This window comes from Engystomops pustulosus, chromosome 6 (genome assembly GCF_040894005.1).
Source record: "Engystomops pustulosus chromosome 6, aEngPut4.maternal, whole genome shotgun sequence".
Classification (NCBI taxonomy): Eukaryota; Metazoa; Chordata; class Amphibia; order Anura; family Leptodactylidae; genus Engystomops; species Engystomops pustulosus.
The window spans coordinates 54426515-54453942 of record NC_092416.1 but is presented as its reverse complement, the minus strand read 5'-3'; the positions used below and the strand labels follow the sequence as shown (position 1 = coordinate 54453942).

The 27428-nt window shown below is 37.7% G+C and overlaps 1 protein-coding gene and 1 pseudogene across 1 annotated transcript; both read left to right on the top strand.

The window, feature by feature from the left end:
- The first annotated feature begins 2086 nt into the window (after positions 1-2086).
- On the top strand, positions 2087-25154 carry LOC140135098 (interferon-induced very large GTPase 1-like). The gene is made up of 3 exons (XM_072156140.1): positions 2087-2229; positions 3240-3328; positions 17610-25154. Exon 3 carries the CDS (start codon positions 17620-17622, stop codon positions 23935-23937), a length of 6318 nt encoding a protein of 2105 aa, XP_072012241.1. The 5' UTR covers positions 2087-2229; positions 3240-3328; positions 17610-17619; the 3' UTR covers positions 23938-25154.
- Positions 25153-27428, top strand: LOC140065916 (interferon-induced very large GTPase 1-like; annotated as a pseudogene).

The window sequence follows — 27428 nt, the reverse complement described above, 5'->3', positions numbered from 1 at the left end:
CCACCAACAAAGAGTTAATAAAATTTCACCAATTAGCTATAGATGCCCAAAAATTACCTACCAGAAAAGTGCATCTCATGTGGCAAAAGAAATAAGCCCCTATAGGTCCACATTAAAAAAAGAAAAAAATTATAGCCTGTACAATGTGACATAGCAAATCTGATCTGGATGGCGCCTCCTTCCCTTCTATGCCCGGCCCTGCGCCCATACAGCAGGTTACCACCACATATGGGGTATCGGTGTACTCGGGCGAAATTGGGTATCAAACTTTGTGGAGCCTTTTTTTCATTTAATCCATTGTAAATGTTTCATTTTCCACGCAAAATGAGTGTATTGTGAAAAAATATTACAATTTGCAGACTGCACCTCCATTTTGTTTTAACCCATATAAAACACCTAAAGAGTTAACAAACTTCTTAAAAGTGGTTTTTCATACGTTGAGGGGTTTAGTTTCCACAATGGGGTAATTTATGAGTCTAGCTATTATTTAGATAAATCCAAATACAAGCCTGTAATCATCACATAAAATTATAAACAAAAAGCTGGCCAAAGTCAATTTGTTGGTTTCTCTGACGGGTACAGCAACCATCCAAGTTTGATGCAAACACAAACAGCATTAAGTACATGAACTCAAATTACTGATAAGTACGTTTTGTCAACCTGTGAAGGAAACAGTTGGTCCTTGTGCAAACACATACAGCATCAAAACTATAGACTCTGAATGGGGTAATGTTCAGATCTCACCAATCCCAAGGTAGAAGGAGACAAGGGTTGTAGATCATGGGTCTCAGGCACATCACGGTCACGGTCAGGAGGAAAATGGATGCACTGCCCCTAGTATGCCCTCTACTCCACTCGCCCTAGTTACCCAAATATAGCTCCCGTCCTTACAAGGATGGTCCCAGGTAATCCCTAGTCATAGAGTTACCCTAATAAGCCCTGTGGGTATCAATTCCAACAGCGTTCCCGACGCATTTCCAGTTCCACAAATAGTGGAACCTTCATCAGGGAAATAATGTCAGTTTATAGACCTGCTGCAAGGAAACCGACAGTGGTCAGCATCATGGATTAGCAATGGCCTAGTCCATTCCTGTAGCATCCAAATAGTCCAGAATCAGAGTATTTAAATCTTACAGGAAGAGGCCCGGCTATTTAACAGGTCAGTGCCTGGCCAGCGCCAATTAGTGGCACAATGTTCCTTTAAATCTTACAGAGCCGATGCACGTGACCTTGGAGGTGGGGACGCAAGCGCTGAGCCGCGGTAGATGCCGCTGGAGTGCAGAGGGGTGAGGCTGCAGCAGGCACTGAGGGGCACACAGAGGCAAACGTGTGTGCCTGCGACCCGAGACATGGGTCGTAGGGGCACCCGTGACAATCTACAAGCATGCCGTGCTTAGTATGGATCGGGTCCACTCATCATTAAATGCCACCACACTTAGGTCCTATTTTGCGTCCATTGAAATGCAGTGTTGGATATACCCTGGATTTTGATCCCAAATACAAATATAATTAAACATGACAGAACACAAAAGGAGTGAGGTCCCTGCTCTCAAGAGCTTACAGTCTATAACATATACAGTAAGTGTTATGCTGCTGTAAGGTACCGGCCTGAATTAACAGTAAGAAAGACATTGCCAGTGAGCCCTAAAACCCATTCCAAGCTGGCAGCATATGGTTACTTATGATGTAAGGATTTGTACCGACCATGCTTATACTTTAATAAATTATACATACAAATAGATTGATTTGCATCACTCGCTATATATTGTGCAAAAGCCACAGAAGATGCTTATCATTGCAGAAAAAACCTCCATAATCAAAGGTGATATACACACTGGAAACATATCGGTGGATTGCCCTTTTGTACATGTTAGATGAAATGTTTTTACTGCAATAAAAAGATTGCATTTTGACTTTGACCTGGAATGTGGATTTTTTTTGCTTGTTTCATTTTACCTTAGCACCAAGAATATCTGTGCCTATATAAAACATGAGGGATTCTTTTTCCTTTTTACAGGTTTTTTTTAACACCTAATGATTCGAAAAACAATGATTGTAATAGTAAAGTCGCCAAGTGGAATTTAGCCACATTTCACTAGAAGGTTATCAGAAATGTAAAGTGGAAGCAGGTTTTTACTTGTATAAATAGAAGCAGAACTTCCTGGTATTACAAAGCATTGCAAAAGATCACAGAGCTCAGTAGCCTGCATCAGAATCTCGTGGAACAAGGTGAATTATATTATTATACAATTTTTTTCTTCCTTCTGTTCTTTATATTTTCCTTTCATTATATAATCATTGTCAAGATTGTGCCAAATAGTTTATAGTGTATTTCAGTGTAAAATGAATTAATATTTTTTAATTATGTATAAAATGGGCTTTGGCAGGAAGTTTAAGAAATATCTAAATCCTTTTATAGAGATATCTGGTGGCAAAAGGTCTTTTTTTGTTCATCTTGTCTAAAATTTGATATTCTGGGAACATTTACTAAGGGCTGTGCGCCGGTTTTCTGATGGAATTTGCACTTTCTTTTAGGTGTAAACTGATTGCACATGTATTAAAGAAGTCTGCACTACAATTGTGTTGCATGTGACCATTTTGTGGCGCGGCTGCACTAGTGATCATGTGACCCAAATTAGGGGGTGTTCTGGTGCTCAGTCGGACCATGCAAAAGATTTATCATGCAAAGTTTGTCGTGTTAAAGGTGCACCACAAAAAAGTTGATGCAGGGGACGCCAGATTCATGAAGAATGTGCGCCAGAAATAATGAAGCTAGCGCACCCTACATTATACACAAGCAAACTGCATTTAGTGCAGTTTGCACTAGTCTTAGTAAATGTGCCCCTCTGTCTTTGAATCTACATAAATTGAATGTTGTAGGTTTAACTATACATGTCGATTTGTTCCAAAAGGAGGTTATGTTCCTTTTGAAATGAAATCTACCATCAGGAATCTATTTACTTAGTAGATCCTGATGGTAGATTCTTCAAATATCCCCCATCCCTAAACAGATTCTAGTATTTTCGAAAATGTAGTCTATGGCTACATTTACTAAAAACTGTGCAAACTGAACCATGTGCAGTTTTCCTGTGTAGTGTGCAGAGTGCTCCTAGGGAAAGGTAAAAAGAAATCAAATCCAGTTTTTAATCTCATGAAACTACTGTATGGCTGGATCATGTCAAAGGTGTTAAAAAGTAAACAGCAAGTAGCTTAAGATCTCTGTGTATAAAATTCTGCAGAGACAAGCCATGGTCGAAAGGAGTCATCAAGGACCTGGGCCAAATAAAGAAAGAAACTGAAAGTAACTACAATAAGACATCACCAGTAAGTAAGTAACTGTACTGTTATCACTTTAATCTATACACAGCATTTATTTATTATTAATAGGGTAATTGTTTTTGTATAGTATTGCTGCAATTTGCTGTGTACAACAGGGAGATTACAATATACAATTTATACAAATCATTATACCATCTTCCAACACTACCTACATCCCTCCTACCAAATACTGAGCCGGTTACACAGGCAGTGCTCAAAAACTTTTACCATTGAAATCCATAATGATAAACCAGGGACATTGCTCATAGATCCAGGCACTGTGCCTGTGGTATCTTCTTATATATGTTATCCATGGCTTCCTTCCATCTAAAATCAACTTGTAAAATAATGCTAAAGAGGCTCCTGTTGCTTTTGATTTTTAATAAAGTCACCTTCTTGAGATTGGGATACCTTTTGATGGCTAACTGAAATAGAAGATGTTACAAGCAAGCTTTCGGGACATCTTAGGTCCCTTCATCAGGCATGGTATAACAGGCTTTCTGAAGTGACAAAGATCTTATACACCATGGACAGAGAAGAAATGCAAACAAAATGTAAACAAAAACAATGTAAACAATAGCAATAAGAAAGTTGAGACAACAGGTCCTTAACCCCTACGGGACTCAGCCTCTTTTGGCCTTAAGGACGCGGCCCCATTCTTCAAATCTGACCTGTGTCACTATAAGTGGTTATAGTTTTGGAACGCTATGAGATATCCAGGGGATTTTGAGATTGTTTTCTCGTGACACATTGTACTTCAAATTAGTTTAAAAACTTGGATGATATCTTTTGTGTTTAGTTATGAAAAAAAACAAAATTTGGCAAAAATTTGGAAAAATTCTTTATTTTCAACATTCTAAATTCTCTACTTTTGATGCAGATAGTCATAGCACCCAAATAAATTCATAACTTACATTTCCCAAATGTCTGCTTTATGTTGGAATGGTTTTATAAGATTCCACATATTTTACTAGAATGTTATGAGGCTCCGAATTTGGGTGCCATTTTTCACATTTTTTGTAAAATCACCAAAACCTGTATTTAGATGGACCTGCTCAAATTCTAATTGACACTGAGAGGCCTAAATAATAGCGAGACTCGTAAATTACCCCATTGTGGAAACTACACACCTCAACGTATGAAAAACCACTTTTAAGAAGTTTGTTAACCCTTTACGTGTTTTATAGGGGTTAAAACAAAATGGAGGTACAGTCTGCAAATTGTAATATTTTTTCACAATACACCGATTTTGGGTGGAAAATTAAACATTTACAATGGATTAAATGAATAAAGGCTCCACAAAGTTTGTTACCCAATTTCTCCCGAGTACACGGATACTCTACATGTGCTGGTAACCTGCTGTATGGGCGCACGGCCGGGCATAGAGGGGAAGGAGGCGCCATCCAGATCAGATTTGCTATGTCATTTTGTACAGGCTATAATTTTTTTCTTTTTTTTTAATGTGGACCTATAGGGGCTTATTTCTTTTGCCACATGAGATGCACTTTTCTGGTACGTAATTTGGGGAAATCTATATGCTAATTGGTGAGATTTTATTAACTCTTTGTTGGTGGAGGAAATGAAAATCATCACTTTTCAGGAAGATTTTTATGGGGGGTTTTTTTGGCTGTTTACCATACCATAAAAATAGTATATTATTTTTATTCTTTGGGTTGCCACGATTACAAAAAGACCTCATTTATATAGATTTTTTATTTTTTTCGCATTTTTACTGCATAAAAAGTAATTTGGCAAAAATGTTGTTAATTTTAGCATCACCGTCTTTCATATGCATAACTTTTTTATTTTTCGCCTCACAAATCTGTTTAAGGGCTTATTTTTTGCGAGAAGGATTGTTCTTTTTAGTGGTCTTATTTTAGAGTGCATAACATTTTTTAAATCCCTTTTTAGAGCATTTTTATAGGGTATTAATTGAAAATGATCTTTTTTCTGGAGCTTTTTTTTGTTTTGTTTTTTACGGGGTTCACTTTGCGGATCTAATAACGATTCTGTTTTATTATGCAGATTGTTACGGACGCAGGGATACCAAATATGTGGGGGTTTTGTGTATTTTATTCAATTGTACTGAATAAAAAACAATTTGGAGAAAATCTTGTTCATTTTAGCATCACCATCTTTTCATATGCATAACTTTTTTATTTTTCGGCTGACAAATCTGGTTAGGGGCTTATTTTTTGCGAGAAGAGTTGTTCTTTTTAGTGGGCTTATTTTGGAGTGCATAACATTTTTTAAATTACTTTTTAGAGAACTTTTTTATAGGGTATTAATTAAAAATTATCTTTTTTCGGAACGTTTTTGCGTTTTTTTTTCTACGGCGTGTACCGTGCGGGTCCAGTAACGATTCTGTTTCATTATACAGATTGTTACGGACGCGTCAATACCAAATATGCAGGGTTTTTTGTGTTTTTTATACTTTATTAAGTGTTTTTATGGGAAAGTGACATTTTAGGGGCTTATATTTTATGTATTTATTTTTTATTTATTATAATGTGTAGTGTTAACTGTTTTTGCATATTTTTACTTATACATACTTGAACTTGAACCAGTGATGCTCTGATCACTGGTTTAAGTTCAATACACTGCTCTACAATACTATTTTATTGTAGAGCAGTGTAAACTGTCTGAGCAAGCTTGCGCATGCTCAGACAGTTTACAGTCAGACCCAGAAGGGGTCTGACTGCCATGGAGACCGGGCAGCTCCGGGGCACATGCCAGTCCTCGGAGCTGCCCAGAAGTGGATCGGATCCCCCGGTAAGCGGCACGGGGGATCTGATCCACAGCGCAAACACCCTTACACGCCGCGGTCATGTTTGACCGCGGCGTGTAAGGGGTTAACACCCGCGATCGGAGCCGGCTTTGATCGCGGGTGTTAGCGCAGGCTGTCAGCTGTACTAGACAGCTGACAGCCGCTGCTTCTGGTACCGGCTCCGTTTGTGAGCCGGTGCCAGAAGCAGGACGTTATAGAACGTCCCCGTGCGCTAAGCATCTAGCCCCGGGGACGTACTATAACGTCCTGGTGCGCCTAGGGGTTAATTAGGTGCCTTGGACAGTGTTATGGTTTATTGTCTCCAAGTTAAAGACTCTGGAGTCTCTGATGAACCATTATCTCAAGATAACATCTGTTAGAAGTTGTAGTGGGCCATAAACCCCTTTGATAGATTGTGTCCTGTGTGGAGGGTGTCAAAGAGGGTAATAAACTTGTATCCCAAATTCGTCTCTCTCATTTTGTGACTGGAAATTGCCCTTTAATACTAGAACCTTCATATCCAGGGTATTATGTCCATGACTGCAGAAGTGTTTTGCCACAGGTAGATGCTCCTCTTTTATTGTGGTGATGAGACCTTATCCGGGCTTTTAATTTTTGTCCTGTTTCTCCAACATAAAGACCCCCCACAGGAAATTTTGTGCACATCAGGTAGACCACATTAGAAGTGGAACAGGAAAATGTCCCAGGGGTGTTTTATTCCTGCTATGTGTTGGGGATCTGTATCTTGTCTGTGATCAAAATCCGTGAGCAGGTTTGGCAGCTCCTGACAATACAGGGGAAAGTTCCTTTTTGTATGTTAAATGGTAGGGAGCTCCTGTTCACAATATTCCTCAGGTTTGGGAGTTAGCTGTAGCACAGCAGTGGAGGGTTGGGGAACATTGTCTTTAGGCAGTCGTGTTTGTGGATTATGTGGTGGAGTTTTCTTGAGGTTGCTCTTAGTATTTCAAAATTAACAACAATGGTGTACCACTGCTTGTTACTGGTGGCCCACGCGTTGCCGGCAAATGGACGGGATAACAGCCGTGATCGGTGCTAGCACCGATAGCCGGTGTTACCGGTAAGTGTTTGTATGGGAAAATGACATTTTAGGGGCTTATATTTTTTTTATTTAGTCTGTTCTTTAAACTTTAGTGTTTTTGACTTTTATATACTTATATATACTTTAACTTGAAACACCGATGCTCTGATTGCTGGTTCAAGTCCAATACACTGTTCTACAATACTAATTCTCTGTAGAGCAGTGTAAACTGTCTAAGCATGCAGACGCATGCGCAGACAGTATAAAGTCAGACCCGGAAGGGGTCTCACTGCTGGGAAGATCGGGCAGCCCCGGGGCACTTGGCAGACCATAGGGGGAACACCCTTACACGCAGCGGTCATGCCACTGCTTCTGTTGCCAAAAGCGGGACGCTATAAAACATCCCTGTGCGGGAAGTATCTTCCCACAGAGACGTACTATAACGTCCTGGTGCATGTAGGGGTTAAATAATCACAGAATGTCACAATTTATGATGATCCACCAGTTATATGTTACACAAAAGGACTTATATAATTGAATTAAAAGAGATTAAGAGCAATGTAAGAGTGGTGGGGATGTCACATTGTTAGTGGGGTGTTGGCATTAAATATTTAACCTATTTCAAGATATTTATACATTTAAACCAGCAGAGGAAATTATCTGCACCAGGAGCTATGATTGATATTGCAAGAGAGAAATGGAAGAGTATTATCTAATATATAAAGCTGAGTGTATGTGTTTGCGTATGTATATATGTACAGTATGTACATCCGCTAAAGGACTGTGCACAGTCGCGGTTACAATCATTTTGCATAGCTGCTCTCTGTAACTCCAGGGACATCATAGAATAGGTTTTAAACTGAAATTTTCAGCCCACACTTTTCAAAATCCACTTATTTACCACCATATACGGGAGCCATCGCCTTCTTCTGTGGCAGTTGGAAGCTGAGCCGTGATTGGCTGCTGTTCTCCCACAGGTTAATATGAGTTCTGAGGTTTGATTGGCTACTACATCCAATGAGTATAAAACACTTATGTGTGAGGTAAGATGGATAGGCATACAGAGATAGGGGGAAATTGTTCAGAAATGTCTGAAGTAAAACTGTTCCAGTTGCCCATGGAAACCAATCAGAGATCAGCTGTAATTTTATAAACAGCTGGGGGAAAATGAAACTTGAGCTCTGATTGGTTGCCATGGGCAACTAGAGCAGCTCTGTTCTCAGACACTTCTGATAAATCTCCCCATAGACACAGCCAGCGACAGACAGTCACTGAAAGAGACTGCCAGTAACAGACAGTAGTAGTAAAGTGTCCATACCTTATGTCAAACCGCCCACTTCCTGAAAGTGACAGGTACCACGCCCCCTTTGATTCAGAAGTGCACGCCCCTTTGATTTAGTCTTATTTCTCTCCCTTTTTTTATGGGGTTCTGTAATGTGAGGGTGCAGGGTTGTTGTAATGTGTGGGTGCCTGAAGGTTGTGCAGAGTGAACCCCGTTTTATGTGATCTGTAGCAGATTCATATTATATTGGATGTGACACATAGTTTAATTTAACTTTAATTGGGGCTTGTATAACATTTATATAAAATGTTTAATCATAGATTAAAGGGTGGCTGCTGATGTGCAGAGAGGCTGTGCAGAGTGAACCCCCTTTTATGTGATCTGTAGCAGATTCATATTATATTGGGTGTCACACATAGTTTAATTTAACTTTAATTGTGTGTGTATAACATTTATATGCAATGTTTAATCATAGATAAAATGAAACAAAAATGAAACAGACACCTCAATGTTTAAAGTTTTATTGCGCAAAAATTGTATACAGCAAAGAATAATAAAAAATGTATAAAAATTCAGACAATTGCATTAATCTGATACAAAAACAATGTGTTTAATTTATACAGCAAAGAATAATAAAAAAGTCCTTATATTCTGTTCTCAGCTGGTAAGATCCCATTAGCACACTGTCCTACATTAATTACACTGTATGATGCAATAGGATGTATCAGAAAAGAAAAAGCAAAGTTACGTGGATGCTGAAGTGCTAAGATAAGGGAAAAATCTGTGAGGAAATTGACAAAAATGAAACAAAATGAAACAGACGCCTCAATGTTTAACGTTTTTATTGAACAAAAATTTATGTGTAACCCCTTTTATGTGATCTGTACCAGATTCATATTATATTGGGTGTCACACATAGTTTAATTTAACTTTAATTGGGCATGTATAACATTTATATAAAATCAACAAAAAACTTTTATACAAAATAGTCAGCTCACCTGGACCCTTGTGGACTGTAAATCAGGACGTGGAAATCGGAGGCACGGATGATCCTCGGCTTGGAGCACAATGGTATACACAACAACATTCAATCCAGCTTCCAATAAGATGCCACGTGGGGTAAAATCCAATTCTTTAATAATCACGGCTAAAAACAGCTCGTAAAGCAATGTGAAAAACGTTAATACATTACACAGGGTAGCGGGGAGACCACTTCTTGCCTACATGTTTCGGAAATGGCTTTCCTTATTCATGGCTACCTGGTATTGGATTTTACCCCACGTGGCATCTTATTGGAAGCTGGATTGAATGTTGTTGTGTATTTATATAAAATGTTTAATCATAGATTAAAGGGTGGCTGGTTGGTGTGCAGAGAGGTTGTGCAGAGTGAACCCCCCTTTTATGTGATGTGTATCAGATTCATATTATATTGGGTGTCACACATAGTTTAATTTAACTTTCATTGTATATTTATCTAATGCAGTGTTTGATTCAGTCCTATTTCCCTTTCTCCCTTTTTTCTGATACAAAAAACAAAATCCCAGATAAAAAGAAATATTACTATGTTGTAACACAGAGTTTAATATAACTTTAATACAAAGTTAAATATTGAGCAAAAATTTATACAGCAAAGAATAACATTTTGTATGTTTTCTGTAGAAGGTCTGGACAAGAGCCTGTGAGAGGCTCAATAAGTTTAGAATCTAAGGGTCGCTCTGTCCTTCTGTTCTCAGCTGATAAGATCCCATTAGCACACTGCCCCTACATTAATTACACTGTATGATGCAATATGATGTATCAGAAAAGAAAAAACAAAGTTACGTAAATGCTGAAGTGCTAAGATAAGGGAAGATCTGTCAGGAAGTACCTGACAGGATATACTTTTTACACAAAAAAACAAAACAAAACAGAAGTTTAACTACACTTACCTAATATGCTACATCAGCATGTATAAAACTAGTAGAAACAATCGCATTACAGAGTTAGCCACAAAGTTTGTAATAAGGGGAGCCCCCTTTTCTTTGGGAGTAAACTACCCCTGTGTTATCCCTGTTAGGGTGGATGAAATAGATATGCCTCTGCGTGTAGAAGTGAATGATCCGAATGGTTCAATCAGTGACATTTTTATTTCTTTAAGATTCTCTTGCGTAGTTGAATTACCCACAACTGTAGAGGGGATATTTAGTTCAGCCATGACAGAAATATGTCCCAGCCAGTAGGTATATTGTTTTTAGCAGGCTGTGACTCTGAGTCAGGTCTCTCAAAATGCTGTACCATGCGTATCTGGAAAGGACAACAATTACAGTTAAAATATATTTCAGGATATCGTTTTCTTACACCAAGCCCCCTGACTGTGATACGTAACGTTAATAGGTATACTCAAATATTTGTCAAATTCTTCACCAGGATGGGTGCCCTATCTTTTAAAAAGAAATGTTTTGCCCTAGTTAACTTTGTTCGGGCCCCTACCAGTCATATCTAGTCATAAATTATGTTCACCAGCTATCTTTTTATACTCAGCAAGTAGCTCTTGACAGTCTTTCTGTAGGTCTGATATGTCCTGTATTTTATTGTAAGGGAATGTCCTATGCTCAAACTGTAAATACCTATTCATGCAAGATTTTATTGATGGCGTATTCTTTCAGACGCGTATCTGAAGGCTGTCAAACGGTTCATGCAATTATACATTTCTACAGAGCGCCGTAGTTTTTCTGTAGATAACTGAGCTATCTGTGTATGTGAGATGTGTTTATTTTTGCAACCCGAAAATTGTTTGGGTCTATAAAGTGTGGCTTACCATCAGTATCTTTGTAAGCTTTATTTTCATTTAAACAAGGAGATACCCCGCAAACAATTATAGAAAATATCAAAGGCGACTTGACGGAAAAAAGTAAAAAATAAATAAATAAAGATTCTGGTTACCTAATTGAGTATCTGTGATATTATTGGATAGGGACAATGCAATATTATCCTGATACTCCATCTAAAAATAATAACTTTACATTAAAAATATACACAGACACAAATTACACTGTAATATAACAAGTAATAAAAAATGTAACTGCAACTTACTTTTTGGATGTATTTCTGAACTAGGTCTTGACGAGTTGTCTAAAGACAAGAGTCTCAATAAGCTTGGAATGCTTAGACAGTTAAGGATACCTCTGCTTTGTCTGGTCTTATATCCTGGTTTTTCAGCTGATAAGAGGTCGGGGGTTGAAGTGAAGCATCTGTTAATAACATGTCAGTAATTGCATGTCAGAGGCATTATTTTATATAATCCTATACTATACTGAATGATATCATATTATATAAAGCCTTGTATAGAAGGTGTAAGGCTACATTCACACTAACGTATGGGGGACGTATATACGGCCGACGTATATATACGGCCGATATACGTCCCCATACACTTCTATGGGCGCACGGCACCCTACGGGAGCGGTACGGTGCAGCACACGTGCGGCACCGTACCGTTCCGTAGCCCGGGAAAAAGATAGGACCTGTCCTATCTTTTCCCGTAATACGGCGCCGTGCGCCATAGGTTGCTATGGAGAGGGGCGGGGGTGAGCTGCGCTCACCTCCTCCTCCTCTCCCCGTACACTGCCGTTGCCCGCTACGGTACGGTACGGGCGGGCAACGGCAGTGTGAATATAGCCTAACAGCGATATACAATCAAATTGCAGGAGATTTGTTTTCACTGGAAATATGTTGAACATGCGCTATGACAATACATAAATATGGCGCTACTTCACACAACGCAATACATTTAGGTATGTAGACATTTTATCCGGAATGGTATATAAATCATAAATATAGTCAATATTAAACTGATTCTCATGTGGGTGGATAAATTGGTAAGTCTTTATTATGTGATAAAATAAATAAATAAACCATATCATAGGCGCATATTGATGTTTAGCCACGCTTTTCAATCAAGTGGACATAACTCTAGGGGACCATCTTATTTCACAATCGGACAACCTTTATAGTTATAGATCCTACATAGAAACTATATTAAATTTCAGTCCGCAAGCACTGGCATCTCAGTTTACAGCGGGATTGTTCTACAAAGACACCGCCGGTCATCATCAGGAAAGAGCAGTGGATGGTAACAATTTGGGATTCAGCAAAAGACTTTGCGCAACAGCCCTATCTAAACCTATCGAACTTTTGGGTCCGATTTTTGCAGATATATTTAATCAGCCAAAGCTTGTACTGAATGGCCTTGATCTTAAGATCAGACTGACCAGAAATAAAGATGCTTTTAGTCTGATGTCTGCTGACCCTGAACAATATAAAATACAAATTCTACACGCTGCCCTGTATGTGAAAAGAGTACAGGTTGCACCGGCCGTCAGAATAGGCCACAGCCAGGTGCTGCTTACAACCACCGCTAAATATTGCCTCGATAGGGCTTGTTTAAAAGTATACAGCATTCCAACAGGTACAAGAATTACCAACCATGAGAACTTGTTCCTGGGTCAAATCCCTAAAACAGTTATAGTAGGCTTTGTGGAGAATGACAGCTTTAGCGGTAATTATCAAAAAAATCCGCTATGTTTCCACCACTATAATATAAATCATGCAGCTTTGTACTTGGACGGTCAACAAATACCTGCCAGACCTTTTCAACCAAATTTTGAGGCTGAATTAGCCATTAGAGAGTATGCTGCTCTTGTACACATCTCAGGAAAACATAAATCTGATAGCGGTTTAGCTATAGACCGTGAAGAGTTTATGCGCGGATACACATTCTTTGCCTTTGATTTATCCCTGGATCAAGAACCGGGCGGTCATTTCTCTCTTATTAGGTCTGGAAATCTACGCGCTGAGATAAGATTTGCAGAGCCGATGCCTCACACTGTGAATATGATAGTGTATGCGCTAAATACTAATATACTGGAAATAAACAACAAAAGAGAAATACTGAATGACTATAACTAGCGATGGATAATTTGGAGCTTACAAACCTCGCTCTATCTGACACTTGTATGAGACGTATATTTGCCGGCGTATTTCCGTGTGATTTCCTACCTGAACATAAAGTAGTTCAAAGGCCTGCGGCATTTATAGTGAATACAAACGATTCCCGCAAACCAGGCAGTCACTGGATATTAATTATACTATGTAATGAGAAAGATGCCATATTTTTTGATAGCTAAGAATTTATACAGTTTTTAAAAAGAAACTGCATAACATACACTTATCAGAACAAACAATTACAGGATACCATGAGCTCTTTCTGCGGGAATTAATGCATTTTTATGCTTTATAATATAGCTAGGGGTCTATCTTACAAGCAGGCTTTACAGTTTTTTACAAATGATTATAAAAATAACGATCGCTTAATGTATACGTTTGTCCAAAAAAATCTAACTACTGTGATGCGTAACTGTATTTCGCAATGTACTTTTAAACAATTGTGTAAACCCTACACAAACTACTTATCTTAGTCCAGACAAATTCCAACTTCTGCTTTTTTTGTGTAAAAAGTATATCCTGTCAGGTACTTCCTCACAGATTTTTCCCTTATCTTAGCACTTCAGCATCCACGTAACTTTGTTTTTTCTTTTCTGATACATCCTATTGCATCATACAGTGTAATTAATGTAGGACAGTGTGCTAATGGGATCTTACCAGCTGAGAACAGAATATAAGGACTTTTTTATTATTCTTTGCTGTATAAATTAAACTCATTGGGGCAGATTTATCAAGCAGTCTGAAAGTCAGAATATTTCCAGTTGACCATGGCAACCAATCAGAGCTCAGCTTTCATTTCACCAGTGCTCATGAATATTTTAAAGGGGAGCTGTGATTGGTTGCCATGGGCAATTGGAAATTTTCTGACTTTCAGACTGCTTGATAAATCTGCCCCATTGTTTTTGTATCAGATTAATGCAATTGTCTGAATTTTTATACATTTTTTATTATTCTTTGCTGTATACAATTTTTGCGCAATAAAACGTTAAACATTGAGGCGTCTGTTTCATTTTTGTTTCATTTTATCTATGATTAAACATTGCATATAAATGTTATACACGCACAATTAAAGTTAAATTAAACTATGTGTGACACCCAATATAATATGAATCTGCTACAGATCACATAAAAGGGGGTTCACTCTGCACAGCCTCTCTGCACATCAGCAGCCACCCTTTAATCTATGATTAAACATTTTATATAAATGTTATACAAGCCCCAATTAAAGTTAAATTAAACTATGTGTCACATCCAATATAATATGAATCTGCTACAGATCACATAAAACGGGGTTCACTCTGCACAACCTTCAGGCACCCACACATTACAACAACCCTGCACCCTCACATTACAGAACCCCATAAAAAAAGGGAGAGAAATAAGACTAAATCAAAGGGGCGTGCACTTCTGAATCAAAGGGGGCGTGGTACATGTCACTTTCAGGAAGTGGGCGGTTTGACATAAGGTATGGACGCTTTTCTACTAATATTATTATTTTTTCGGCTTTTTATATTGGACTAGAAATAAACAAGTGAAGATGAGCTGTTTTTTTTACAATAACATGGTTGGATGTTATGAATGAGAAGGAGGAAGATATAAATAGTGCCTTATGGCATTAGAATCGTGTTAACCAGATATTAACAGAAAGCAGAATTGAGAAAAAAATACAATAAATAATGACATTAGAGGATGGTTGGAAAAACTACATTCAGGTACTGGTGTCCATCAAATGTGGATAGTGCCTGGAGAAGTCCTGAAGCGGGTCTGACTATGTCGAATAGGATGGTTAGCTCTTGGCGAAATACATATGGGAACATATAGATGATGAATAATGAATTTAAGCATATATTATTAGTATTTATAGTGTAGGATTAGTAGTATATAACTACTATTGTACTATCTATGTGCATCCGCACTGAATGATTGGAAGGGATGATCCTTGCTTATCGTAAACTTAAAGGGGTTTTCCCACAAATGCAAGTAGGCTCTATCCACAGATGAGACCCCCACAGATCACAAAAACGAGGTGTCTGTTGGGGTTAGAGTAATGGAGTAATGGCCGTGCATGACCGTTCTGCTCCATACATCTCAATGGAGCCGGCGGCACTCGGCGATCTCCGTCAGCACTGAGACCCCCACCGGTCAACAAGTTATGCCCTATCCTATGCATAGGTCCTAATTTGAATTCATGGGAAAAGCCATGAATTAACAGTAATTCTTATTTGATAAATGTTAGAAATAATTTTTTTATGTCTATTTTTATTTTTTCTATTAGTTTTTTTGTTTTATTTTATTATTCCATGTCCTGGTTGTGGAGTAATTTATGCTCAAAATACTAGAGAGATCTTTCTTGGAATATTTATTTTGGGAGTCTCCATGCTGGGGGAAGCACCCTCTAATATTAAATGATATGTAAATACATTAATGTTATAAAGAAATTTAAGAAGTACGGTAGGGAAAGAGTATGTATTAGAAGTTCAATAAACAGTAATCTTACCATTTATATAAAAAGTAAATTTTAAAAATGTATGAGATTTACTATAATATGAGAAGTAAATCTTTGGTGGATCTCTTGGGTTCTTGGTCAACCAACCACAGCTCTGTCCAAATGAACAAAGTCTCAAACCAGGTATGGAGATAGATAAGAATGACTGTAGGGTGTGCAGGACTCTTATGAGAGCCTAGTCCCAAAATTGGTTGGGTCAGAACTCAGAGATCCAAACAACACAGAGGAAACACAGAGGAAAGACACTGACACAGATGTTACACAGGTATTTCAAGAATAGAACTACCAGGCACAATAGCTTCTCCAGGCATGGTTCCCCTACCTTTGCCCCTAATCCCAACTTCTGTCCTGAAGTTTCTATCAAGCCTCAACTTTAAAAGGTCAGGGCTGCCACTGGAAAGTTTGGGGCACCTGGGACCTACTGCTATAATTATCGGCATCCACCATCAGAACACTGGCATTTTGTGTTTTCTTTTTTGTAACACAGTATTCATCTACACTTCAGTGTCAGCAGATCTTATGATCTCTTTTGGTGAGCCCGATAAGGAAACGCATAGAGATAAGGGCACATTCACTAACAACAGTGCAGTCTGTACTATGTGCAGTATACCTGTGTATTCAGGATTTCTGGCACCTGTTCCTCTGACACCACTTTTTATTTAGTGCACCTATATATGGGGAATGCAACATAATTCTGTTGGACTTTGCATGTTGAATCTGGCGCCCCTTAATTTGTGTTGCATGATGACTAGTGCACCCATTCCAGAAAAGGGTCATGTGTGACACAAATGTAATGCAGACACTTCTTAAATACCTGTACAAACATTTTGCACTAAAAAGAACGTGCAAAGTCAGACAGAAAACTGGTCCACGTACCTTATCTGAGGTACCTAGAACTAGGCAACGGGATATCTAGTCCACTTGCCTTCTAGCCAGCACGCGCTAAAGACAAGAGCAGGGCTGTGATGTATGGGATAATGACAACAGCTCCTTCTGTTAAGTCGCTGGGGATATGGAAGGCTACACGTAATTACAGTACAACCTGCATATATGCATATATACTATTACATTCCGCTCTGGGTCAGTCTCATCTGGTATTTAATGACCTTGTTTCAAAGGGCTTCTACCACCTGGATGAAATACTGTATGCATACAGTCTCCAGTCTCACAGGCTTCATATGTGTTAACAGAGCCTGGAGCCCTTCAGGCTTATTTAGATGTCCTTTAAGGTTGTTGTACATTTTGTTACACATTTTACCAATCGGGCCCTTTTTAACTAATTACTCATAAAAGTGACCTTTTAAGTTTACCTTGCCATTATCCAATTCCATTATCCTAAGGAGCATGTGAGTATGGCTAGTCTACCATCAGTCAATAAAAAATAGATGGTGGTAGCTAGTTTTGCTTGAAGAATATATTCAATGATGGTTGGCTAGCCCAACTTACTTGCTCCTTATGACGTCTTCTTATTATAATTCAGAACTCCGCCATTTAGCCAAATAAGTTTTAGAATCATGCAAATTAGTCTGACATTTACATTATGGAGCACCTCTAAGAGCCTATTTCCTATTTCCCCTCACCTGTCCAGTCAATATGATGGTAGATGTCCTTTAATAAAAAATAGATAGTGATTTGTAGATGTCTTGCTTGAAGAATATGATTGTACTTTTATTTAGGAGTAATTAACTTAATTTTTTTAATCACTCTCTTTTAGTTCTTCCAAAATGTCAGGAGATGATAATGAAATTACTACGGATGCTGAACTTACCAATAGACTTCGAGAGGCTGGCTTGGATGCTGAGCATTGGCTCAGTGTGATTAAAGAAAATCTGGGCATTACTAATATACAATCAATACAACACATTCAGCCTGAAGACTGCTCACAAGTAGAGGAGAAGATACGTTTTCCATGGGAAAAAAGAGCATTACGTAAACTTTTTAATGTACCGGATAAGAGTGCAAATGTCAAGGAAATGCAAGAGAAGCGTCGTCAAGTAATAAAAGAAAAAAATGAACAAGCATTGAAAAACATAGATGAGATGAAAAAATTAAGATCTGAAGGAAAAGATCAACATGATAAAATGATCAAGGAGAAAGTAGAAGAGGTTAGCAAAGCCCTAGAAATACCATCTGAGTTTTCTGCACCACCTGATAAGTCATTCCCGGATCTCATAGATTACTATGAAAAACAGATAAAGTCCATGGAAAATTCTTTAAAGCAAAATGACAATATTACAGATGAAGATATCCTAAAATGTGCTTCTGGAGGTTTGGCACTTGAGGGAATTTTCCATACAAAAAACATTGATGATCTGTTGAAGAAACGTGAACCACTGCTGTGTATTCCAAAAGGTTTCCAACTTCTTGGACCAGAGAAAAGTCCAGTATTTCAGCAAACAGAATTTATTTCTAGAGTACAGGAATCCAGATTTCAAAAAACTGTTGAAAAAACAGGGTTGAGTTTAGGTAGCTCAGTGAACGTCAGTTTTTTAGGCTTTGGTCTAAAAAGTAGCATAGATTATAGTAAAGATTCAGAATCTGAAAAAAAAAGTGAACACTCAAGTGAGGAAACTTATGTTTGTACAACAAGATACAATTACATTCCGTTAGCCTCCTGTTACTTTACTAAAGATCAGATGACTCTCTCACAGACGGCTCTAAATGAATTAAAAGACATTGAAAATCTGATTGCCATACAATCAGATGAACACATAGTAAGAATGAAATGCACTGATTTTTTTGAGAGGTTTGGCTCCCATGCTAACCTAGGCCCTTTACACTTTGGGGGAATATATTGGTGGAAAGCTTCCATGGAAGGCATCACATCTGATCAGGTGCAAGAAGCTAAAAAAATGACATCAGAAGCATTAAATTTCTATATAGGTGCTAGTTATGCTGGGAATGGAGCAGATTTTAACTTATCAAAAGTAAATATAGAAGGTTCCATTGACAGATCAACTATCTCCAAATTTCAGAAACATATCCAGTTCTTTTCCACCAAAACAGGGGGTCCTTCAGAAGTTGATTCTATCTTTCAATGGAAATCAGGTCTTGTAACCTGTAACAAGACTTGGAGTGTCATAGATCGTGGATTTCAGCTCATGCCTGTATGGAAAATAATTGTGAAAAATCATAGGGACCAGTTCACAGATGTCACAAAACTTTCTTCTGTCTTAATTGATTCGTACACATTATCCACTGGTCTGACTTCAAAAACGATGGTTGGAGACAATCTTTTAGCTACTCTGGAAAAAACAGAGCTATTCCTACAAAATATACAGTCCTGGAAAGCTGAGGATGCTGAAGAACATTTGCAAACACTAAATGATTTTAAACAATCATTGTGTGAGACCACAAACAGTTACACGGCTTGGGTGAATAAATGCCTGTCCGATAAAGGCCTTCAAGAATTTTTAGTGAGAGTTGTTCAAAAATATCAAGAGAGTTCAAAAAAAGATCTGTATCGCATAAGATTTTTACTGCAAGAACTACTTGAAACCCATGTTTATTCAGTGGATCATTTTCCTGAAGCTTCATTTATTATGAGATGGATTTATAATTCTGAGAAGAGTGAACTGGATCAGATTTCTGTGTCTGTTTTTGAGGAGCTCTTTGATGTTTTAAAGAAATCGAATGCAGATGTTTCTAAGATTACAATGTCTCTGTCATCATCTGCAGAAGAACAATACCAAGCAAGGATAAAAGCTACCCAGCATATTAGTCTATCACTTTATTCATTTTTGAAGACCATGAAGAAAGTGAAACAAAAAGACGTAGAATTACTGCTTCTCCTGATAGCATTTGACTCTGGATTTTGTGTAAAAAATCTCTACTTCCGTAACATTTTAGGGTGGAAAGAGATAGAATTTTTGCAAAACAACATAGAACAAGCCTATGAAGAATACACAAACATAAAAAGTCAGTGTGTTGAACGGGCGCAAGCATTTGTCATTTATAAAGGATTAACGTCTGCTGGTGAATACAAAGAGATGTGTGCACAACAGAAAGCAGAACGCTTGCGTTATATGAAAAGTCATCTTGAAGGTTGTATCTCAGCAAATGTTGAAACAATCCTGTATCAACAATCTGAGTGTTGTGACTGGAGCAAAATGGAGGATAATCTAAGGGCATTTGCTTACGGAAACAAAGTAAAAAGGGAATTTAGCACAGATGAGATTGCGGAGGAACTAAAAAATCTATGTCAAAACAAAATAAACTTTACAAGCACTGACGAACAAACTGACAGCAGCAACACAGACAATGAGTTTTTGCTATTGGTAAAGAGGCTTGACCTTATAAAATATTATCCACAAAAAATGAAAACAGCGGATTTTCATAAAATATTTAGATCTTCCATGTCTGATACCGAGAGTTTAGGAGAAAAACAACTGTCTTTTCATTATTTACAAAAGCTGCTTACATTGGACTACCAAGCTAGATATATCCAGTGCAAAAGTAGTAGTGATCAAAAGAATACAGTGACCAAAAATGAAGATCAAATTGACACCTGTGACAATTCTGTAGATGATTTCCTTGATGACGTGGATGAGGAAATAGAACAAAATATTGCAGACAATGAACAACCCATTCACCCTATGGATGTGCAAATGGCAATTTTCCATTGTGCTAATGATTTTATGAGACAATATATTTACACAAAACTTTCTATTTGTCAATTTGCTCTACCACTACTGATAACTAATCCCAGCACAAAGTGTATTGAGTTTCCCCTTTGGTCTTTTCAAGAAGTTAAGAAGAAATGGAAAACAAAAAGAAAAACTTGCGAAGATGATATATCTAAAAACGAATTTATGACTGATGCAGAAACTTCTGTAGTTTCTTTTATTCGCTTTGGTCCATCCACTTTTTCTAAGTCACAAATTATTAACTGGCTGATGAGTAAGCAAAGGCATGACATATTTTATCACCGTCACTGTAAAGGCAGTACCAAGAAGTCTGTGCTAATGAATGGCACTGCAGAAATTGCTTGGTATTGCCCTGGTGGGAAAGATGACGATGGCTTTGATGACTGTATTGCATTTACTAATCTACATGGCGATGCCAGAGAACTTCTTGCACAAGTGCAATTCTTAGAAAAAATGTCTTCAGTCATTGTGGTCCTATTTAATGAACCTGATGCTCGAGAAGAAAAAGGTAAAGCAATTCTCCAACAATTACTGAAATCGCCCAAACCATTAATCTGTCTTCTTACAGACAAAAAATATACTGCACCAAAGCCAGGCTTAAACTTAAAAATAGGGTTAAAAGACAGAAACGAAGCTGATTTAGTAAATGGAATAAAAACTGCAATACAATCATTACTGACCAGCTCAAATCAAAGATGTTCACTTTACAATTGTGCAAGTTTTGCCAGAAGCCAAGGATTTATGGTGGATTTGGACAAGAATTTGTGCAAGAAAGGAAGAGAGCAAGCAGAGGTTCTCATGTCCCTACTCAAAGAAAGACACAACTCAGCCATGAAAGAGTACTTTCTTCCATTACAAGGTGATCTCTGGCACAGGTGGTGCGAAAAGGACAAGGAACTCACTAGACTGAAGAACAAAAGTAATGTGAGCATTGAGCAACAGCGGAGTGACATTTTGTCTCAGAAACAAGCACTAAGAAACAAACAACTAGAAAAAGCATTTCCTCTGAATGACTTTATGAGATCTTTCCTACAGATTCTACACTCAAATGACCAGGGTGCAAAAATGTATTTTCTACAATGGTTTAAAATGTTTTTGGATAATTTGTCTTCAGAAACATTATCATCTCTATATCAACAATATCACAATGTTTGGTCAAATTTAAAAGAAGAAAAACAAAAGGCCAAAAATAAACGTGTAATACAAAAAATCGAGAACAGCCTGGAAAAACTGTCAACTAGGATCAATTTCTCGATGTTTGGGCTTGAGCATATTCTACGAGAACTGGGACAGATTTATGAAGCATTAGAAACATTCCCCGAAAAAGATGAAAGCTTTTGCACCTTATCAAAAATTGCAGCACAACTTATGTATTCAGGTTATCCCATTGAGCTTATGGATGGTGATGCTGCTCATGTACCTCTAAAGTGGATAGGAGCTGTTCTGGAGGAACTTAAAGGAATAATTGGAGACAAAAAGCTTTACGTTCTTTCTGTGCTGGGGATACAGAGTACAGGGAAATCAACCTTACTCAATGCAATGTTTGGCCTTCAGTTTGCAGTGAGTGCAGGAAGATGTACTCGAGGAGCATTTATGCAGCTTATTAAGGTTGATGAAGAACTGAAACATGAACTAAAGTTTGAATATGTTCTTGTGATAGACACCGAAGGATTAAGAGCTGTTGAACTATCAAATAAGAATTCCGTGAACCATGACAATGAACTGGCTACATTCGTAATTGGTTTGGGTAATATTACAGTAATCAACATTTTTGGTGAAAATCCTTCTGAAATGCAAGACATTCTACAGATTGCTGTCCAAGCATTTTTGAGAATGAAACAAGTGAACCTAAAGCCAAGCTGTCTATTTGTTCATCAAAATGTTGGAGAGATCACAGCCAAAGAAAAAAATATGGAGGGAAGAAGAAGACTTCAAGAGAAACTGGATGAGATGACATTGTGTGCAGCAGAACAGGAGCACTGTGATGTCACTTACTTTAATGATGTGATTCAGTTTGATGTTAACACTCATATTCACTATTTTGCCCATCTATGGGAAGGTGACCCGCCTATGGCTCCACCAAATCCAAGTTATAGTGAAAATGTGCAAGAGTTAAGAAAGATCATTCTCAATTCAGGAAAGCAGGAAAAAGAAGCAAATATCTTGAGCATCTCTAAGTTTAAAGCACGTGTTGGTGATCTATGGAATGCATTGCTGAATGAAAATTTTGTTTTCAGTTTTAAGAATTCTCTTGAAATTGCAGCTTATAATTCACTGGAAACTAAATATAGTCATTGGGCATGGTCTTTAAGAGAGCACATGCTGACCCTTCAAAACAAAATCATGAATCAGATACGCAATGATAAAATAAAATATGTAGATCTGGCTTTTCTAGCCAAACAGTTTGAAGAAAAATACAAAAATACTCAGGAAGAGCTGAATATTTTTTTTACAGAAGAGAAAAACTGTGAGTTATTAATACAATGGAAGGCAAGTACAGAAAATAGACTCTCGACTCTTAAAGGGGATCTTATAACAGAGGTGAAGAAAAAAGCTGATGAATTATTTGAAGCAAAAAAGAACAATAAACATATAGACATTCTAAAGGACAAATATGAAGATCAAATGTTTGAGGAAAGCAAAAATTTGGCACTGAGTTTGAAAGGAAGAAACCTTAATGATGAAGAATTAGAAGAAAAATTCAATGACATGTGGAATGCATTAATAAATAAAGTAACACGCACCATACAATTGCCTCAACCTCCCAGGATCCATAAAGATTTAGAAAATGTTTTCCTAGAACGCTTCAAAACAGAAACCAATCTTGGTGATACAATCAGGGATTCTTACAACTGGGAGGATTTTCTTACAGTGTTCCTTAAATATATTCAAAGTATAAAAAAATGGCTGATTTTGCATGAAAATCTCAGCTCTGATGATCAAAGGAAAATAGAACATATAACATTTTCTATACAGAGACGAGTTGATGAATATATTAGTGAAAAAGAGAAGCAGAAAATGGATTATCAGCGTGTCTATTTTCATGAAATTCTGAATATGATAATAACAGAAGTTAAAAGTATGCTGGATAACAAGTTTAAATTTATACGAGAATACGAACTGTATGGATCACTGTTCTTGTGCCAAAGAGCTGCCAGAAGATTCAGACAGATTTCAGATGCTTTTAGAAAAGCGAATAATCCTCTCATTTACCTAGAAAGTAAAAAGAATGAATTCTGTCAAGGTTTTAAAATCTCCTGCAAAAAAACTAAAGATACAGCATCGCTAGCAGAGCTCTTGTGCAATACATTAAAAGGGTCTATCCAGCAAGAAGTGATTAACCCCTTCACGCTCCGTGACGGATATATCCGCCACGGAGCTGTGAAGGTTGTATGAAGAAGGCTCACGGGCTGAGCCTTCTTCATACAGTGATGGGCTTTGCTGCATATCGCAGCAAAGACCCATCGCTATCACCCGCGGTCGGTGCTTGCACCGATCGCGGGTGTTAACCTCTTCTTTGCCGCCGGCAAAGTCGCCGGCGGCACTTTAAATTTGGCGGCGCGTGGGCGCCGCCATCTTACCTCCGATCGCCGCTCCCCCGAACGTCATCGGGGGGCGGCGATCGGTTGCCATGGTAGCCTCGGGTCTTCGTTTGACCCGAGGATACATGGCTTCTGCACATGCATTACAATGAGCCTGTGCCTCATTGTAATGTATAGTGTGCAGAAATGCCATATACTGCGATACAGTAGTATTGCAGTATATGGCAGGAGCGATCAGACCATCTAGGGTTAATGTACCCTAGAGGGTCTAAGAAACAGTGGAAAAAAAGAGAAAAAAAAAAGTTTAAAAAATGTAAAAAAATAATAAAATATTAAAAGTTCAAATCACCCCCCTTTCCCTAGAACTGATATAAAATATAATAAATAGTAAAAATCACAGACACATTAGGTATCGCCGCGTCCCAAAATGCCCGATCTATCAAAATATAAAAACGGTTACGGGCGGCGGTGACCTCCGGAACGGCAAATGGCGCCCAAATGTCCAAAATGCGACTTTTACACCTTTTTAGATGACATAAAAAATGTAATAAAAAATGATCCAAATGTCGCACAGTCCTCAAAATGGTAGCAATGAGAACGTCGGCTCATTTCACAAAAAATGACCCCTCACACATCTCCATGCGCCAAAGTATGAAAAAGTTATTAGCGTCAGAAGATGGCAAAAAATTTTTTTTCTTTTTTGTACACATTCGCTTAATTTTTGAAAATTTATTAAAACGCAATAAAACCTATATAAATTTGGTATCACCGCGATCGTACCGAACCAAAGAATAAAGTAGGCATGTTATTTGGAGCGCAGAGTGAAAGTCGTAAAAACTGAGCCCACAAGAACATGACGCACATGCAGTTTTTTTCAATTTTTCCACATTTGGAATTTTTTTGCGGCTTCCCACTACATGGCATGGAATAATAAATAACATCATGGGAAAGAAAAATTTGTTACGCACAAAATAAGCCCTCACACAGCTCTGTACACGGAAAAATGAAAAAGTTATGGATTTTTGAAGATGGAGAGCGAGAAATCAGCGAAAATACCCTGCGTCCTTAAGGGGTTAAAAGAGCCGCGATTCAGTTAGCTAGTGATATAAAAAGCAATGATGTGTCCTTTAATGGGAACAGATCAAAACTAGAATACTGTCTACTCAAGTCACTGGCAGAGAAGGAATGTTTCAGAGATTACATTACTTACATAAAAGATCCTAAATTAGCAGTGCGAACCTTTATCGAAGAAAGCGTTGACAAGTATTGTAGAGAAAAAGTCAGTGTCTCTGCTATCTTCAAGATTAAAGTGGATGTGTTTAAACAACTTATATCAAAAGTTATAGATCGATCGACTGCAGAGGTCACAGACAAATGTGGAAATGTAAAATTATGGATCAAAGTATTTTGCCAGGGACTTGAAAATGATATGCAACTATCATCGAAAAACCTGAAAAGTGTTGAAAATCAGGACATAACTGACATAAGTTTTCTGAGGGAGGCAATGACAAAGGCTTTACAAAAAGTTGTGAAAAGCTTAAAGGATGAGATATCAGGATGTGATCTAAATAGTCTTCAAAATATGACATCCACCATGTTATTTGACCAGTTTCCTGGATGCTGGAAACAATGTCCATTCTGTAAAGCAGTTTGCACACATACTACAAATACACATGACGGATGTCACAGTATGCAGTTCCATCGTCCAAATGGTTTAGGAGGTGAAAACTGGCATAATACCACATATTTTTGCATAGATATATGCACAACTCTTGTAGCAAGTGAGATATGGTGGGTGGAAGATGATACTGTCAAACAATTTCCCATGAAAAACTATAAAGATGCAGGAGCTCCTTACAACGAATGGTCTATCACTCCAGACAAATCTAACTTATCATACTGGAAGTGGGTCACCTGCCGTTTCCAATCTGACTTTGAAAAGTATTATAATTTGCAATTCCAAGGTCGAGGAACAATCCCTTATCAATGGAGACAAATAAGCTAGCAGGAAGCCATTCGGGAGATAGAAAAACATATGTAATCACCTAAAGGTCTCTCTCTCCCTCCTGTTTGTATATCCTTTCATGGTCTCTCCATTTGGCTGTAATTGGCTATGAGCATTATTATCAAAGAGCAAGATCTCAGTGTTTGTTTAACTAAAAACAGGGAGATTAGATGTTAAATCATGCAGCCTCAACAGACACAAAGGCTGGCCTATGCATCTCTATTGGAAGGAGTAGGTTGATTTTCTTTTACAAACTAAGCAGAATTTGTTAATGAAGTATATTAGAAAATTTTCACCACATCCCCCAACAGACAATCTAAAAAAATTAGCTCAAATTACGGTTCCACATTAGAAATCTCCTGTTTTCCTATAAAGGGCCTCCGAAATAATATAAATATTAGCTGAGAATAGTGCATCTTTAGAAACTCCCTTTAGATGCCCATAGCTTGGTCTGTATAGCAACCAGTACCATGATTCTAATGAGAATTGGAAAGATGAGATTCACACTTTAGTAATTATGAGTTGCAGATTAAGATCCCATTTATAACTTATTTTTTTTCGATAACTGATCTTAAAGGGGTTGCTTACTTGAGTTATTCATTCTTCAAGGGATACAGCCTGGTTTAGCTGATTGCTCCCCATTAAATATCTGCAGTATTACTACTAAACACCACCAAAGCTCAAGTAGAATGGAAAAACATGTAATATATATTTTTTTAATTAAATGTGGGGGAGGGGGGGGGTTGATGATAGTCAGTTACTGTCAATTTTTATGATGTTTATGATTTAACATCTACTTTTTGATGTTAAAAAATGTAGGCATAATATATTAAATTAGCATTTCAGTATTTAACTGGTTTAAAGAGGTTGTCAATCGGTATAAACATACATGTTATACTTAGCCGCCTTTCCGGCACTCTGTGGTAGTGTGGGGCCTTCTGTCACATAGACTCAGCAGTACTGTGGCATTGGCAGTAGGTTTACCTGCTCAGTCCACAGCCAGCTCCAATGAGCCTCGGAATACAAACACCAGAACACTGGAGAGGGGTGGGTATACCCTGTTTGACATTTTCTTACCCACGGGGGTCCCAAGTAAAAAAAAAGAAAAATTAAACCCAGACAAGACCTTTAAATCTACTCAAAATAACTCAATATAACATATTTTTGATTCTTCTATTAATGTTCCTTTATATCAGATTTACTAACTTTTTGCTGTATATCTCTATATAATGATGTCATATTAATGAGATTATAATAATGCTTATTAATGTCTGCACGTTGTAATGCAAATTTAAATGGAAAAATTGATAAACCTGGAAATTTGATGCAAAATTCTTACA

Excerpts from the sequence above, each read along its gene's own strand:
- LOC140135098 (XM_072156140.1), top strand. The coding sequence starts at position 17,620 with ATGTCAGGAGATGATAATGAAATTACTACGGATGCTGAACTTACCAAT.